This window comes from Kogia breviceps, chromosome 6 (genome assembly GCF_026419965.1).
Source record: "Kogia breviceps isolate mKogBre1 chromosome 6, mKogBre1 haplotype 1, whole genome shotgun sequence".
NCBI lineage: Eukaryota > Metazoa > Chordata > Mammalia > Artiodactyla > Physeteridae > Kogia > Kogia breviceps.
Genome location: NC_081315.1, coordinates 29,730,391 through 29,749,213, shown reverse-complemented (window position 1 = coordinate 29,749,213; position 18,823 = coordinate 29,730,391). Strand labels below are relative to the sequence as shown.

At 38.5% G+C, this 18,823-nt stretch overlaps 1 protein-coding gene across 6 annotated transcripts in view; it reads right to left on the bottom strand.

The window, feature by feature from the left end:
• The window catches only part of DCLK2 (doublecortin like kinase 2), a 152,211-nt gene that overhangs the window by 120,489 nt on the left and 12,899 nt on the right, over positions 1 to 18,823 (bottom strand). For all 6 annotated transcript variants that reach the window (XM_067035637.1, XM_067035638.1, XM_067035636.1 and 3 more), the window contains exon 2: positions 8,827 to 9,161. In XM_067035637.1, coding sequence (XP_066891738.1) covers positions 8,827 to 9,161 — 335 coding nt within the window. The remainder of the gene's footprint in view (positions 1 to 8,826; positions 9,162 to 18,823) is intronic.

Sequence of the window (18,823 nt, the reverse complement as noted above, 5' to 3'; positions counted from 1 at the left end):
GGAACGCATGTAGGCTTCGATTTACACAACAGGAATTGTGCAGAATGTACATTTTTCCATGCAAAAAATCAAATTATGACCATTTTATACCTGGCTGTCATGTCTAATCCACTCCTAAGCCTCTCCTAGCTTCAGAAATATTGGGGCACATGCCAGGAGCATTGCCAACTAGGACAACTTTGTGTCTACAGCTTTGATTGTATCTCTGAAACCCCCAAATCCGTAAGAGTCTCTTCTACTAATCTGCCTCTTTTCATTCTTTTAATCCATCCTAAAGAAAGGAACTGATCCAATGATGTTAAAATCTACATGAAGCAAGATGATCAGAGGATAAAAGAATGAAAAGCTGGAAACAAGCCAAACGTCCAGCAATACATTAGAGAAATTACAGTCTATCGAGCCAATTGACCATTATTCAGTCATTTAAGTATGAAATGCGCAGATTATATAACACGGAAGAGTATGATTAACAAGTGAAAAAAGCAGGATACACAATTATACATAAAAACCATGTTATGTAAAAACTAGGTGTATATATGCATTTAAATTGCATTAATAAAACTTATTAGGTGGTTCCTTTTAAGAAGTAGAGTGAGGTTGGGGAAGCAGATGTGAAAAAATCTTTCATTCTTTGCATTTCCCTGAATTTTTTGCATTTTTCCAATAGAAATATACTGATTTTACCTGGGTAGTCTTCTCTTAAAAGAGAGACAAAAACATGTGTATACGAAAATATTGATAGGAATAGTCAATTACGAAAACAAAGGGCTAAAATGGAAGGATTGTGCATTTAGATTTTCCTATATTTTCTAAACTTTCTGCAATGTCATATACTTTAATTTTTTTTAATCTATAAAATAACCCTGAGTCATCTTTTTGTCAAGCATATAATCACTCCTTAACCTATTATTTCATTTTTCAGATCCTACTCCAAGTATAATTTTACCACACGACCTATTATTACACAGATTTTAGAGAAACCCCACGTAAAATTGCATCACTCTAACACTTAAGAAAGATTTTTTTTGACATAACCTGTTTTTCTTATTAGTTATTTGTCCTGTCCCTCATTATCACTGAAGCCTTTCCCAAAGTCTGACCACAGGTGGCTTATACCGTAGCTGTGGAAAGGGCGGGATCTAGGATCACACTCTGGATATGAACCCCAGCTCCGCCACCAGCTGCATGATTCTTGATTTCTCTTTACTTCAACTTGCCCACTGCTGAGTGGAAAATGCACTACCTAACGCTCAAGGCTGCTATGAAGATTAGTGGAGAAGACAAATGTAAAGCACAACATAATGCCTGACATAGTAAACGATGAGCTATTATCTAATTAATCTATTATTCTAAGCACTGCACAATACATATGTGACAAAATATATATTTTAACAATTGTTATAATCAGTGGAAAATTCATTTATAACAAAATGAAACTAATTCAATACAATCTTTACATTCTATGCGTTACTCCAACTTAGACATCAAAAGAATAAGGAAACAAAAGAGTTCGTGGTAACGTCATTTTAATCTCACCTACACTTTACCTTGCATAATTCACTGAGAGCTAAAATTGCTTTTCTTAAGCATCTCTTCTCCTAATTTTCCACTGCCATCATTACTAACAGGATTTTAGTTTCTACTTCAGTTTCCCATTAAAAAGGACAAGGTATTATTTAAGGTCAGGGGAAATTGCCTACACCATGGATATCAAAATGGCAAAACACAAACTTTACTTGAAGAGGGATATCTAAATGCTTTCTTCTTTCTTCCCACTTTTCAGATCACTCTTTGAAAAAAAGGGTTCATTAAATAAAAAACAAAGAGTAAGCTTCTCCCCCCCTTTTTAAGGGCAGAGATATATCTGCTTAGATGAGGAATCGAAGAACATATGAAAATACCTTTCTATACCTGGACTCCAGCTGTACTGAAAAATCCCACTAGTTACTCACAGTCTGTTAATTCCTGATTGGGATAAATCTTCCATTACTTGAGATAGATCAGCTACCCACACTTCAGAGGTGTGAATTCATCTAAGAGGACAAAACACTGTTGTCTGGATTTCTATTATCTACAAAAGGATGTGCATGCATTGGCAGCAGAGTGAGAATTAAAACCGAACTGTTCTCATCTACATCAAGGAAAAATTCAACCATGTGATTTTTCTGCAGCAATTTGAAGAGAGATTGTTTTAAGTAAGTATGGTTGGGTCATTACAAAGAAATGAATCTTCACTAGAAAATGTGATGCTGGAAAAATAAAAGATACAAAATAAATATTATTAATAGTATAGTACCCGTGAAATAAACTTTTAAAAAAGTGAGGATGGAAACCTTCTTAAACTCTAATATGGCTGAGAAGATGAATGTACTCCAAGGGGTTGCCATGTTCCCCAAGAAGGACCCACAGCACATGGGCATCCCGAGTCTGGCAGCGGTCCCAAAGTCTGGAAGTATTTTACCCCCAAAGCATCAACTGTTAGCAATTTTTGAGTCTGTTTTGTCTCTGCCCATGACAAGAATCAACTTGTTCCAAAATTTCACTAAGTATGTTTCTTTTATGTTAAAACTCTGCTGGTTCTGGGAAAGCTAAAAGCTAGAATTTTTTACACATGTGGACTAAAGCTATATTTGGATCTTTCAGTTCCTTAACAGAATAAAGATTTTTTTTTTTTAAAGAACTACCACCCTGCTGCAGTTTATTCTGAGAAAGTCACTCTGTTTTTCAAAAAATTTAAAAAGTAAACCTTGTTTTTCTACACAATTTAACTTAAAAGTTCAAGAAGATTTTGTTTTTAAGAAGGAACACAAAAGTCAAGCATTTAATCTAAATTAATTGCGAGTTCAAAGAAAACTACTTACGGGAATAGTGATGACTTCTATTTACGAATACTTTTTTCTAGTCATCCCATCTATAAATACCTAGGTTGTATATTTTTTAAAAATTGATAATCATGCTATCACTTTTAAGTATTAAATACTTAAAACTCACGAGACTAAATCCTGATTTCTTAGGCTTCTCTTTAAATACAGGTGAAATGATTTGCGACATCTTTATTTAATCCCCTGTGAAGCTATACTACCCAACTACCTAACTGTATGTCAGCCTCACACAACGAAGACAAATAGTTTGAAATCCTGGACAAGAGTATAAACCATGACATTCTAACACACCTGCCTCAATTACATAAAAAGTGGACAGAAAGTGAGAACGTCTCTAAGGTCTGAGATAAACAGAACTTATATCATGTGGCCTAACTGATAACAAAGTTATACTATTTTAATAAGTATCATTTCCCTTTGAATCATTTCACTTACTTTACACCAAGATTTCTGAATCTCAGCATTACTGACATTTTGGACCCAGAGAATTATGCTGTGGCTGTCCTGTGCACTGCAGGATGGTTAGCAGTTGCCCTGGCCTCTACCCACTAGATACCAGTAGAATCCCCACCTCCAGTCAAGACAATCAAAGAATGACTCCAGACATTACCAGATGTTCCCTAGGGGTAAAAGTGTGCCCAGCTGAGAACCATGTCTTGACACTAAAGAAAACCCAAGAGTTAACATGGATAAAATCCTGAAATTTGATTTTATTTTAAGTGATTTCATAAAGAGACATAAAATACATCAATTAGTTGTACTAACCAAGTCAGACCTTGTAAATGGAGGTAATACTACTAGGAAGATGTGATCATCCATTCTGAGGGAAGAAAAGATTTCAGGGACATCGTTTTCACAACATGAATGCTAACTGGCACACGGCACCCCATTGCTTCTTCAATCAAGAGTTTCCAAGCCCATAAAAGATAAGCAGGGCCCCTTGAAACTCTAGCACAAGTATCAGAATGGGCTCATTGACTGTTCACGATGAATTACCTATAAATTGTTTCATCTCTATCCTGTGTCAAAGATCAGACTAATTAAAATGAAAACAACAAATCTGAGTAGGAAGTAACCAGGAAAAAGAACATTAAAGTCAAGGCAGATGGTCTAAAATTTTGTACAGGGACAACTCATGAACACATCTTAGTTCCTTTCTCTTCACCTAAGCAAAGCTGTTCTCGAAAATTTTCAGAAAGAAGATAATTTTTTAAAAATCATTTTATGGAAAAAATTCAAAATGAACACTGTACATTTAAAGGTTTGCATTAATCTTAAGAACAAGAAAAATCTCTTAGGCTATTTCAAAGCAAGATTTCATCACTCTTTATACTTGTAACATAAACCAACAAAAAGACAGACTTGAAGTTTAAATGTAAGTCCGCTTATAGTACAAATGTTGAATCAGTGCCTAGAAAACTACAGCTTTTAAGGATACCTGGCAATCTGAAAATATAATATCCAAAGTTTTGTCTATCAAAATGAAATCTCTAATTTTTCCAAATAAACATTTTATTTCAAAGTTTAAAAATATCTCTTTTCTTGGCAGTGGTAAATAATACTTTAATTTTTACAAGACATAAAAAGTGACAAAAGTGATACTAACATTTTATAACCACATGCCAAAATTTCAGCGATTAACTCAATGTTTTAACTTCTTCAATCTGATTGAAATCAGTCTTGTTTTCTTTCTCAGCGCTTGAGTTTCTGCTTCTAAGCAGACATGAGAAAGAAGCAGTGAAAATCAGAACAGCAAATACTGGATTTCTGATGGCAACTATAATGTTTTCTCCTTCTGAATTCATTAAAAAAATTTTCTTCCTCACTCTTCTTTCTTAACATAAATTGAAAACATACTACAGAGTTTTTTTCTTGCTTTTTCCACTTAACATTTTCCCATGTCTTTAAATATTCCCCCAACACAATTTGCAATGCTCACTACATATAAATTCTATGGTCAAATCATTTAACTGTTTTTTACTTTAGAGATTTTAAATTGTTTCCAATCTTCTGCTCTTATTGCTGGGATGAAAATTTTTATGCATAATTATGTTTGCATCTTCGATTATTTAGGATAAATTCCTAGAAGTTAATTTACTAGTTCAAATAGTAAAAATATTTTTGAGTTGTACATAATAAATTGCTTTCGATAAAGATTATGAAATTTGCACTTCCATCACTGAGAATGCCAATTCACTGCACATTAAAAAATAACAGACATTTTCTGTTTTAAAAAAAACCTGTCAATTTAAAATATGAATATCTCATTGCCTTAATTCACATTTTTATTAGCAAGACTGAACTTTTTTTATGCTTACACTTTATAATCCTATCTTCTCAAATTGTCTGTTTGGCCCTTTATCTACCTTTCCATTGTAGTGGGGTTTTTTTCATATTAAACTAGTATGACTCAACATAAATGCGTATAACCCTTGCTTGACATCTAGAAATTTTCTTTAAGTCTTTAAAAAAACTTTTTTCTCTTTTTTTATTGTTTGAATTTTATTTTTATACAGTAGGTTCTTATTAGTTACCTATTTTACACCTATTAGTGTATATATGTCAATCCCAATCTCCCAATTCCTCCCACCATCACCCCTGCCCCCGCTTTCCCCCCTTGGTGTCCATACGTTTGTTCTCTACATCTGTGTCTCTATTTCTGCCTTGCAAACCAGTTCATCTGTACCATTTTTCTAGATTCCACATATATGCGTTAATACATGATATTTGTTTCTCTCCTTCTTACTTCACTCCGTACGACAGTCTCTAAGTCCACCCACATCTCTACAAATGACCCAATTTTGTTCCTTTTTATGGCTGAGTGATATTCCATTGTACATATGTACCACATCTTCTTTATCCATTTGTCTGTTGATGGACATTTAGGTTGCTTCCATGACCTGGCTATTGTAAATAGTGCTGTAATGAACACTGGGGTGCATGGACATCTAGAAATGTTTAATTTTTATGTCCAACCAATCAACTTTTCCCTCTGATTTTTCTACTTCTTTACTACTTAGAAAATCCTTTCCCATTTCAACATAACTATTGACATATTTTCCTTTCATTCTTGTGTCTCATTTTGACACCTATATTTTTAAAACACCTGGAATTTCTTTTTGGTATGGTTATGAGGATGATTTAATATTTGGTAGCATGAGAGCCCATTAATCATTATTTCCAAAATTTTCCTGCTTATTTTTCCAGATTAACTTTTAAAATCACTCTTTCAGGTATCACTCCCCTCACTCCAAAACAAACTCATTTACATTCTTATCGAAATTGCAATTAAACTATAAATAAAAATCAGGAAGAATGTAAAGAAGAATGTTGAGTACTAGGTTCTATCAGGCGTCCTTATCTTGTACCTGACTGTCATAGAAATGCTTCCTGTAACTCATTTGTTTACCAATACATGGACTTTTTGTTTCAGACAGGAATTTTTCTTTTTTTATTGTATTAGAGAATTCACCTCCCATTTTTATTACTAAATCTTTAACCGAATGTAGATTTTGTCAAATGCCTTTGCGACATTTTGGGGGGACTGTGTATACTATCATGCTTTTTCCTCTAGATCTCATGTATAAATGGGTTTCTTAATAGTAAGCCATCCTTTAATTTCTGTCATAAGTCTACTCATAACAGCATTATTCTTTAATATGTTGGTGATTTGGGTTTCTTGTGCTTTAGTTCACAATTTTACATATGAATATTTCTAGTCTGGAGCCTTTTCAAAGATAACTTTTTTGAATACCTATTAAAATTTCAGTGATTTCTATTTCAATTAGCTGTTCAACTTCTATATTTTACTTACATTTTCCCTGAACAACATTTATTTGTAGATTTCCAAATCTGTTTCAGTTTTTAAAATCTTTATTGAATTCCTGTTTATATGCCATTTATGTTTTCTAATTTGCTTCAGCTTTGATTTTCATTTTTCCTTTCATTAGGTATCTTAAATATTTGTCTCCCCCAGTTCCTGTCTTCACTGTGTCCACCAAAAATCAGCTATTTGATTTACCAAATCTCCTTTCTGTCTTGTGGTTTCACTTATTTGCAGGGTGAATCTTAAGGTGTTTTGTGTTGTGATGTGCTATTAACTCAATTTGTAAAGTGTCTATTTCCATTCATACTGTGAACCTATCTTGGGGCAGGCTGCTATGAGACGTTATGCCTCCTAACTATTAATTTAATTAATTAGAAAAGTCATTGTAAACTCACTATAATCTACTGGAATTTTCAGAATGTATTTTTAAAAATTTTGTTTATGTTTATGAAAACAACCCAGCAACTAGATCTGGTCTTAGAAAATTAGAAACTAATTGTGTTTTTCCAGAAGACACCACTCCAGTGTTTTCTATTATTCATTCTCAGCACTACAAAAGCCAAACACTTCAAAATAAATTATGTTAGAGGGAAGAAACAAAATGGAATGAAGGAACAAATTGAATGCTGGAAACTATAGTTTAATACAATGTAAATCTAAACAACTGAACTTTATTGAAATTAGGAAAAAATACATTTTAGAAACCTCATGTTTCTTTTTAGGAATGATAATCTGATTGTTATGAAACTCAATACTTGTATAACTGCTATTCATGCATTCCTGCAATTTGCTCAATTTTTTTTAATCTATTAGATTCCCTGGTATATTGTTACCATAATTTGGCTTGCATCTTCCTGTGTAATTTGTGTACATTTTTTAGAAATGCTGCTTAATTACCTCTATTGTTTCCTATGAAACTCAAATGGGCATTCCTATAAAAGACCATTCTTTGAAATGCATTTTCTATATTATACATAAGTAGGGACGAAAGGCTTTTCTAAAAGCATTAAATATCTTTTATTTTTTACTTCTGTGATTTACCGAAACCCATATGGACTCTACTGGTCAACAGCTGTTCTTATTCTTAACTACAGAATATCCCATTTAATGTAGGAAGCCTCTTCAACATACACTCTTTTCTCAGAAGTTTACATTTCCCTTCTGGTGCAACCACTGTGGAAAACAATATGGAGGTTCCTCAGAAAACTAAAAATAGAATTACCATATGATCCAGCAGTCCCACTCCCAGGCATATACCCGGACAAAACTGTAATTCAAAAAGATACATGCACCGCTATGTTCATAGCAGCACTATTCATAATAGCCAAGACATGGAAACAACCTAAATGTCCATTGACAGATGAATGGATAAAGAAAATGTGGTATATATACACAATGGAATACTACTCAGCCATAAAAAAGAATGAAATAATGCCATTTGCAGCAACATGGATGCAACTAGAGGTTATCATACTAAGTGAAGTCAGCAAGAGAAAGACAAATACCATATGATATCACTTATATGTGAAATCTAAAATATGACACAATGAACCTATCTCTGAAACAGAAAGAGAATCATGGACATAGAGAACAGACTGTGGCTGCCAAGGGGGAGAAGGCTGGGGGAGGGATGGAGTGTGAGTATGGGGTTAGCAGATGTAAGCTTTTTTATATAGAATGGATAAACAACAAGGTCCTACTGTATAGCACAAAGAACTATATTCAATATCCTATGATAAACCATAATGGAAAAGAATATTTTTAAAGGTATATATATGTATAACTGAATCACTCTGTTGCACAGCAGTAATTAACACAACATTGTAAATCAACTATATTTCAATTTAAAAAAAGAAGAAGAAGTTTACATTTCCCTTCCAATAGCCATAAGAAGTATATGATAGATTTTTCTACATTTACTTTTGAGATATTTGGGTAAAGAGACAGGTAAGCCACTTACATTTTTCATGATAAAGGCCGACACACACAGGCCCCTCACAACTAGCACTGCTAGAATAACTTCTAGGGAACTATGAAATTCATATTAACTATGTAACCACCGTGGTACAGGAAGAGTTTAAAAGTAAGACAGAGAGCGTGGGGCTGGAAACATCCTACCTGCTTCCCGTCCAGCGTGCAGAGCCTCTTCACCACTCCTGAGTCCAGTTTAATGGCTTCGGTGATATCTGTTAAGACCTGTTCGAAGGAATGAGCAGTCTTCTTATTCAGAAGGATCCGCACAGCTTTTCTAGGTTTCACTCCACTTCGAATCACAGTCACTAATTTGGGTTTGATGAAATCTTTACTTTCCTTCACTTCACTCTTCACTGTGGAGGGAGCAGCCGAGGCTCGGGTGGTCCCTCCCTTGATGTTCACAGACCAGTTTGGATTAATGTTTTTGGTGTAATCAACTTTACGAAACGGTTCATTCGACGCACACACGTAACTCTCACCTAAAAAGCAAAAAGCAGTTTTATCAACGTGGTTATCCCCACCACAGGAGCATTTTGTATGAAGCAAAAATGCTAGACACCCATTAAGTGAATCCTCAACTTAACAGGTTTTACATTCTACCCACTCCCCTTTCTTTTCAATAGCATCTAGGTTGGTTTTGAGAGAACAGCATACATTAGAATGAAATGCACTAGACGGAGAAACTAGAGATCTGGGTTTTATTCTGGTCAAATGTCACCCTGGATAGAGCAGCTTACGGGAACTTAGTTTCCCAACCAGGGATAGAACCCGCGCCCTCAACAGTGAACGCGCAGTGTCCTCACCACTGGACCACCAGGGAAGTCCCTACACTTTGCTTCCCAACATCAGTATCTGTAAAGGGATGTTGTTGAACCAGGTGAATTCTAAGGTACTCTCTACTTCCAAAAGTCCATTAACTAATTTAATTTTTAATGTCTCATTCTGGAAGAACTAACTGTATCACAAGATAATACATTCTCATAAAGAAATAAAACTGTCTTCTTCCTCTTTCCAATTATAGATTTCAGCCCTAATCAAAGAAAAGTTACTGCTAAATTCACATAGCTGAGTAAATTCACATATTCAGTTATATGATCATTTACTCAATTAATGAAAGCACTGCAAAAATGAAGGAAGAGTTTTGACAGCTCAAAGAAACATACCGCAAGCATTTTTTCCTTAATGGAAGAATATGAATTTAAAATAGTTTAAATAGACAACCTTTTCATTGTCTACTTAAATGAGAAAGGATATCTAGTAGTTAAAATAACGTGTTCATTATTCATGTAGCTTTCTGCTTAATTTTCACTAAGTAAAACATAAAAACTATAGTATTTGTCAATTGGTTAACTGATTCAATGTTCATTAATTTTAAGTTCCAAAACTTTATGTTGAAAAATCACACTTTTTCTCTCAGGAAACTCAGAAGTCACCCACTTCTTTTTAGACTCAACTTTCTGGCATGCAAGATAAAAGGATTACACTCTAAAATTTTCTCCAAGGTATCTTCTAACTCAAAAAGAATTCATTATTTTTTCACACACGCAGTTTAATGGCCTCATTTTTAATATATAGATTTGCCTACAGGGAGAGAATATGCAGACAAAAGCATTTAAGATTTTGGTTCCTTAGGCAGTTATAGCTCTTGCTGTTAAACAATAAATTCTTATTCTTTGTTAGACACTAGGCACGTACGAGATTGATTAGAAGCAATCAGTCTTCCCCCAACCAGAGTCATGCTACTGTAGGGATTCCTGTTTAAGATTTGTTACCCCCCGCCCCCCACCAACCTGTCACTTCTCCATTCCATCCATCCTGTTGAGGAACATCACTTCCTACTCAAACTCCTCAGCTAGAAACCTAGGCATCATCCCTCACCCTTCTGGCTTCCCTGCACACTGCATTCTGACATCAAGTTCTGTCCACTCTACCTTCTAAATATTTCTAAAAACGCCCCTCCTCTTTGCTCTCATCACCACCCACTTCCCACTTGGATCCATGCAAGAATCTTCTGTTTTCTACTCATTCCCCAGAGAGACAACAAGTTTTCCAAATGATAGTGCATTTTATGTTACTGATACAGCTGAAAAAGTATATCCTAAAGTAATGAACCTTGATTCATAGATAAAATAACACATTGTGAGATAATTTTTTAAACTCTTACCAATATATATTAAAACTGCACTCACCAAAACAAGGAAAGGATAAACATCTCATTTTAAAATTAGACTTAAAGATATAAATGTGTTATGTATATATATATATATATATATATATATATATATATATAAAATACATGGATATATGAAAAATAAAGCAGTCCCTGAGGTCCAGAATTGATCTAACATTCACAGCTAGACCTCAATGTTACTATAACCTGTGGTCTTCTGTGGGATATCATCTCACAGAATATCTATATCAAATGAAGCCATTCCGGGACTATGACAAAGTGACACAAACATAAGGTCACTCAATGAGTGACTGCCACTTCATTACCAACTATAGCTTTTTCCTAAATCTAGTCTGCTCTCACTATAAGTAGGATTTAATGAGATATTCAGTCACAGAATTGTCCTTCCTCTGACAGCACCCAATACAGAATGAGTCCCTGCTTCCTTGGAACCAAAGTCCAATTTCTATGACAGCTCTCACAGCTCTTACTGAGCTGCCCTGAGGTATCCTATAATGTCCATTCTTCCTTACGGCAATGAGTAGCAAACTCAACTTGTTCACCTCCAGGTTATGTTCTTGGTGGTCTTTAGCTGAAGAGAACTGAGATACATACACACACTCGGACATATTCATTTTCTCCCTCTCTGTGTCTCTAAAAGCAGTTCTTTGACCATAAGACATTGATGGGAGATCAGTTTTGTAAATTATGATCACATGAATCCTACATAGAAGAGGATTTGTGTTACAGAGAACAAACTAGTGGTTACCAGAGGAGAGGGGAGTCGGGAGAGGGGCAAAATAGGTGAAGAGGATTAAGAGTTACAAACTACTAGTTAGAAAATAAATAAGTCACAGGAATGTAAGGTACAAAAAGGGGAATGTAGCCAATATTTTATAATAACTTTGTATGGTGTGCAATCTATAAAAATATCAAATCACTATGTTATATGCCTGAAACTAATATTGTTAGTCAACTATACTTCAATTAACTTTTTTTTTTATATATAAAGAGGATCTGTTTTCTGTATAGAAAGAGGATGGATAGAAGCAGGAAGTGGTTATATACCTTTACTGTTTTCAAGCACAGTGCGGAATAGAAAGTCTTTCCACCTCCTTTGACTCTCTCCAGTGGCATGCCTATGGCTTCCTACCACTATCTGTTCAGAGCCACTCTGCATTACTTCATATTTAGCAGGTTGACAAACCAATTGTCAACAGTTGTGTAATACAACCTGGGTACTTGTTAACCATTAACTTTCATCCTTACTCAACCAAATGAACTGCCTCCTATTTAAGAGGCGAGAGGCTACTAAAAGCTAGGAACTCCCCAATTTCTTGTTCTCTGAAAATGTCATCCCTACAGATGTATTTCAGTCTGTACCAATTTTCCCACCTCTTCTCCCTTTTCAGTGACAAGGGTACCCTCCTCCCATTCAATGTTAAGTCTCTCGCAACATGTGGGTCCTTCCTGCTCCTCATGCTGAGGTTTCGGGCACATTCTCCTTCTCCCCTCCATTTAACTGCACGGGACTTTATACAGTACCTCCCGCTGCAGCACACACAGATCTTACCCCTCTTCATTCCTCGCCCCACTCCACCTAATGTGCTTTGGCTTCCATTCACTGCCCAGCTCCTCGCCTGGTTTCTCCCACTTCCTCGCCCACGATCTGCTCGCTGCAGCATCACCTTTGCTCCCTGTGTTCCCCGGGCTGAAACACCCTGATCCCAAGCACTTCTCTCCTAACTGCCAAATGCCAAGCCCTTCTCGTAATTTCACTTGCCATCTTCTGAGGGCACTGGACACCAGTCACGAGTCTTGTCCTGCAGATCCTTTTCCTCCTCAGCTTCCAGGATCTAATTCCTTTTGGCTTCCCTCTTACTTCTTTGGTAGCCCCTTCTCAGTCTGCTTTTCAGGACCCCCCCTCTCCCCTGCATCCACCTCACCCTCCTTAGACTCTCTGTGGGCAGCCACATCTCACGGCTTCAATCACCACCCGGACTCTGAGACACCGCCAGCCCAGTCCTTTCTTGAGTTCAAACCACTTAAAGAGCATCTCTGCGAGATCATCTACAGCTGTCTCACGTGCCACAAGTCTAAAACTAACTTCACTCCCCACGACTGCCACCCGACTGCAAACACTTCTCTTCTGGAATTCCCCAACTTAATGAAATCACCACCTACACAGTCACCCAGGCAAAAACCAAAACTCCTGTCTCTCTTCTTTTTGCCCCATATTCAAGATTTAGCAAAACTGTTGACTTGGTCTAAGCATCTCTGGAACCCATCCCCTTCAACCCTGTTCCCTCTCTTTTCTCCCCAGATTAGAGTAGTTCATGAGGCCCCCTCATCCTCCACAGAGCTGTCAAGACAGTATGGTACTGGCACAAAAACAGAAATATAGATCAATGGAACAGGACAGAAAGCCCAGAGATAAACCCCCACACACGGTCACTTTATCTTTGATAAAGGAGGCAAGAATATAACAGTGGAGAAAAGACAGCCTCTTCAATAAGTGGTGCTGGGAAAACTGGACAGCTACATGTAAAAGTATGAAATTAGAACACTCCCTAACACCATACACAAAAATAAACTCAAAATGGATTAAAGACCTAAATGTAAGGCCAGACACTATCAAACTCTTAGAGGAAAACATAAGCAGAACACTCTATGACATAAATCACAGCAAGATCCTTTTCGACCCACCTCCTAGAGAAATGGAAATAAAAACAAAAATAAACAAATGGGACCTAATGAAACTTAAAAGCTTTTTGCACAGCAAAGGAAACCATAAACAAGACCAAAAGACAACCCTCAGAATGGGAGAAAATAGTTGCAAATGAAGCAACTGACAAAGGATTAATCTCCAAGATTTACAAGCAGCTCATGCAGCTTAATAACAAAAAAACAAACAACCCAATGCAAACAAAAATGGGCAGAAACCCTAAATAGACATTTCTCCACCTAAGATATACAGATTGCCAACAAACACATGAAAGGATGCTCAACATCATTAATCATTAGAGAAATGTAAATCAAAACTACAATGAGATAACATCTCACACCAGTCAGAATGGCCATCATCAAAAACTCTAGAAACAATAAATGCTGGAGAGGGTGTGGAGAAAAGAGAACACTCTTGCACTGCTGGTGGGAATGTAAATTGATACAGCCACTATGGAGAACAGTATGGAGGTTCCTTAAAAAACTAAAAACAGAACTACCATACGACCCAGCAATCCCACTATTGGGCATATACCCTGAGAAAACCATAATTCAAAAAGAGTCATGTACCAAAATGTTCATTGCAGCACTATTTACAATAGCCAGGACATGGAAGCAACCTAAGTGTCCATCAACAGATGAATGGATAAAGAAGATGTGGCACATATATACAATGGAATATTACTCAGCCATAAAAAGAAACGAAATTGAGATATCTGTAGTGAGGTGAATGGACCTAGAGTCTGTCATACAGAGTGAAGTAAGTCAGAAAGAGAAAAATAAATACCGTATGCTAACACATATATATGGAATCTAAGAAAAAAAAGGTCATGAAGAACCTAGGGGCAAGACGGGAATAAAGACGCAGACCTACTAGAGAATAGACTTGAGGATATGCGGTAAGCTGGGACAAAGTGAGAGAGTGGCATGGACATATATACACTACCAAACGTAAAATAGATAGCTAGTGGGAAGCAGCCGCATAGCACAGGGAGATCAGCTCGGTGCTTTGTGACCACCTAGAAGGGTGGTATAGGGAGGGTGGGAGGGAGACACAAGAGGAAAGAGATAGGGGGACATATGTATATGTATAGCTGATTCACTTTGTTATAAAGCAGAAACTAACACACCATTGTAAAGCAATTATACTCCAATAAAGATGTTTAAAAAAATGTAAATCTGATATCTTTTGCCTGTGTCACTGCTTTTAGAAAAAGACCAGACTCCCCAGCATATCACATACTTCCATCTCGCCTCTCACCACTTTCCCACAGGCTCCTAAGTTAGTGTCGCACCAGTGTACTTGCACTTTCCTTCCAAACTCGTCACACCCTCTTATTCTCATTCCTTCTTATATGCTTGAAATAGCCTTCCTCCTCCTCTCTCCTTACCTCTTTTTTTTTTTTTTTAACTGACCAGTCAAGATTAATCACCCCAGCTAAGGAGGTAAAGCAACAGGAACTTTGATATATTCCTGGAACTTCCATGTACTTTAAATTGGTTCAATCACTTAGGAAAAACAGGTGGGCATTATCTAGTGATAGATAAGCTGACAACATATACATCATATATGTTTCCACCCCAGGAAAATACCCTGGAGAAATTGCTGTATATGGGCACCAGAGTACGTACGTACGTACACACACACACACACACACACACACACACACACACACTCATAGAATGGGATCAGTAGCCAAAGATGATAATCAATGCACATATCCATCAGCAAGAGAACAGACACACAGATTGTGGTATATTCATATAATGTACTACTACTATGCAGTAATGGAAATGAACAAGCCAGCTATATGCAACAACTTGGATGAATTTTACAAATAATGGTGATCAAAAGATAACAAAAGAATAGGATGCAGTAGGATTTAATTTCTTTAAGTTCAAAACTGACAAAAGTTAAACTATACTGATTAGGGATGCCTTCATCAGTGGTAAAAATATAAAGAAGAACAAGAGTCAGGCTACTGTAACTTGGGAAGGGTTGTAACTAGGAAGGGACACAGGGAGAGCTTCTCGGATGCTGGCAATACTCTCTTTCTTTCTTTTTTTTGGGTGGGGAGCAGGCCATGTGGCTTGTGTGATCTTAGTTCCCTGACCAGGGATTAAGCCCAGGCCCTGGCAGTGAAAGCACAAAGTTCTAACCACTAGACAGCCAGGGAATTCCCAATACTCTATTTCTTGATAGTATTCACAAAGGTGTTCACTTCACAATAACTCACTGGGCTGTGCATGTATGTTTTATGAATTTTATATAGATATGTGTTTCATAATTTAAAAAATGATGTCACTCTTGGGTTCACTTACTGTATCCTGAGCCTACAATATGTTAACTTCTGATAATACTTTATTCTTTACCTGTCTCTTCCAGTGGTTCTTAGAGAAGAATTTCTTTCTTCGTCAGGTGATTTTGTTGTAGAAGCACAGGTGCCCAGGCCTCTCCAGTTCAACTGAACCAGAATCACTGGAAAGTAGCACCAGAACCTGTGAGTAAGCCTTCCTAACTTCACAGGTGACACTGAACACAATCTCTGGTTACAAACTACTGCCTGGACTGGAAGCTCCTTGAAAACACTGGCTGTCCCCTTCTTCGTGTTACCCACACCTAGCCCAGCACCAACAGCAGGCACTCAGAACGTGTTTGTCAAAGTCACGACAAAAATGCACATTTCCGGTCTGGAGCCATCGGTAGCGGTGGCGGCCTGTGACCCCGCTAGCGCTCCAGTAAGCGGGAGGGAAGCGTCCAGTGCATTCGCGAGGTCCAGCTCTCGGCCCCTGGAATCCACTCGCGCGAGGCAGCGGCTGCACCGACGGCCCGAGGTTCCCGGTCAGCGGGTTGCGGAGTATCGTGCGGGGTAGCTAGGGGTGGGCGAGTGCTCCTGCGGCCCCCAGACGGCAACCAGTTGGCTGGGATATAGAGGACAATAGTACAATGGCAGCCACGTTTTGAAGATGGCAGACCATCTACACAGAAGGTGCCTAGGACCCTGAATCACCACTTAGAAGAGGGCAGCCCAGCTATTAACAACTGTTTTGGAAGATTGCAGGAGAAGCTGCAGCCAATGTGATTGTGCCTTGGGGACAGGGAAATACCCAGACCTTTTGAAATAGACTGGATACTGGTTCTGAGTTAATCCCCTGTGACCTAGACGTCACCATGGTCCACCAGTCAGAGAGGGATAAAGTCATGCGTGAAGAGTCAGCCTGAGTCCTTCTCACATTGGGCCCAGGGGATCGCAGATCCCATCCTGTGGTTTGCTGGTTCCTGGACACGTTATGGGAACACACACGGTATGTATAGAGGGCATAATGGGTAGGAGAGCTGCATATGAAGAACCAAGTAGTGAGTGGAAAGATCAGGCCGAGGATCTCTTCTGGAAATCAACAGGTAAGAATAAAGAGATAGAAAATATTTTTTTAAAAGCTAAAGAAATGGAGGGTAATATCAGAAGTGGCCACATTGTGATAATAGGAATCCCAGACACAGAGAAGGATAAAAACGGAAAAACGCATCTATTTTGTGAATGAATGCCCGGACACAGGACACCACGTGACCTGTGCAGGCTGAGCTGCCACGGCAACAGGCGTGAACGGTCCCATCAAGCCAGGAGGCTGTCTATGTGCAGCGGCACTCTGCCACCAAACAGAGTGAAAGCTGCCTGAACGGGTGGCTCATATCCCCACTGGCTGCCCTGCCGTCCCTTTCTCACACCTGAGTCTCATGGGGCGCTCCCTGTGACCAGGTGACTCAGAGGCACAATATTCAAGCTTGGTTCACAGATGCTTTTGCATAATATGCTGGCACCAGCGGGACATGTCTAGCTGCAGTGTGATAGCCCCACTTAGGGTTGATCCTGGGGACAATGGGAAGGGAAATTCTCACTGCCTGGCTGCAGAGATGGTTAAGAGGTGTGGATACCACTGATTCGTGAGTAGTTAGCAATGATTTGGCTAGGTGGTCAAGGACTTGGAAAGAAGAGGATTGAAATATTGTTCCAGGAGGAGGTCTGGGGAAGAGTCATATGGATGTCCCTTTTGGAATGGGCAGAGAGTGTGAAGACAGTCACATCCCACATAAATGAGCACCAGAGAGCATCCACTATGGAGAAAGATCTCAATGAGTTGGACAAGATGTCCTGTCCTGTGGATGTCAGCCAACCTCAGTTCTTTACCCAAGGGACTCCTGAACAAATTGGCCGTGGCAGCATGCATGGAGTTTAGGCACGGGCTCTATAATATAGACTTTCACCAAGGCCAGTCTGGCTAGAACAACTGCTGAGCGCCCAAACTACCGACAGCAGAGGCACACCAAGCCCCACTCTTGGAACCATTTGTCACTGGCAGCTGGTTACAGAGACAGTACAAAATGAAAAGAAACCATTGGACCCCCAACATTTTACTGGCAGGAAGCAGACTGGGGAAACTACTCAGCTGCAAATATGTGATACCTTTCATGAAAAAGGAAGAAAGGCACAGAGGATGGGACCAAGAGCCCAGAGAGCAGAGCCAAGAGCCATGGAGAATTATTCCCAGGCCTTGAAACCTAATCCAGGAACTTCCATGTGCCCAGCGGGATTTCACAATAGCTATAGACCAGTGACTCCTTTGTGTCTACCATTTCCCCCGTTTTCTAAATGGAATGGGACTTCACTGGTGGCGCAGTGGTTAAGAATCTGCCTGACAATGCAGGGGACACGGGTTTGATCCCTGGTGTGGGAAGATCCCATGTGCCACAGAGCAACTAAGCCTGTGCACCACAACTACTGAGCCTGTGCTCTAGAGCCCACGAGCACAACTACTGAGCGTGTGCACTGCAACTACTGAGCCCATGCGCTGCAGCTACTGAAGCCTGCAAGCTCTAGGGACCGCGCGCCACAACTACCGAGACTGCACGCTGCAACTACTGAAGCCCGCGCGCCTAGAGCCCATGCTCTGCAACAAGAGAAGCCAACACAATGAGAAGCTCGCACACCGCAACGAAGAGTAGACCCCACTCTCCACAACTAGAGAAAGCCTGCGCACAGCAAAAAAAGACCCAACACAGCCAAAAATAAATAAAATTAAGAAAAAAATAAAAAAGAAGAAATGGAATGTCCGTAGCAGTAGTTGCACCATCGTATGTTGGGTGTGTTGGGGACAGATTTGTCTCAACTTTCACAGATCTACTGGTGGGAAACAAATAGAACTTAAGGAGCCATACTTAGGGAATACACTGAAGGAGTCTCATTCACA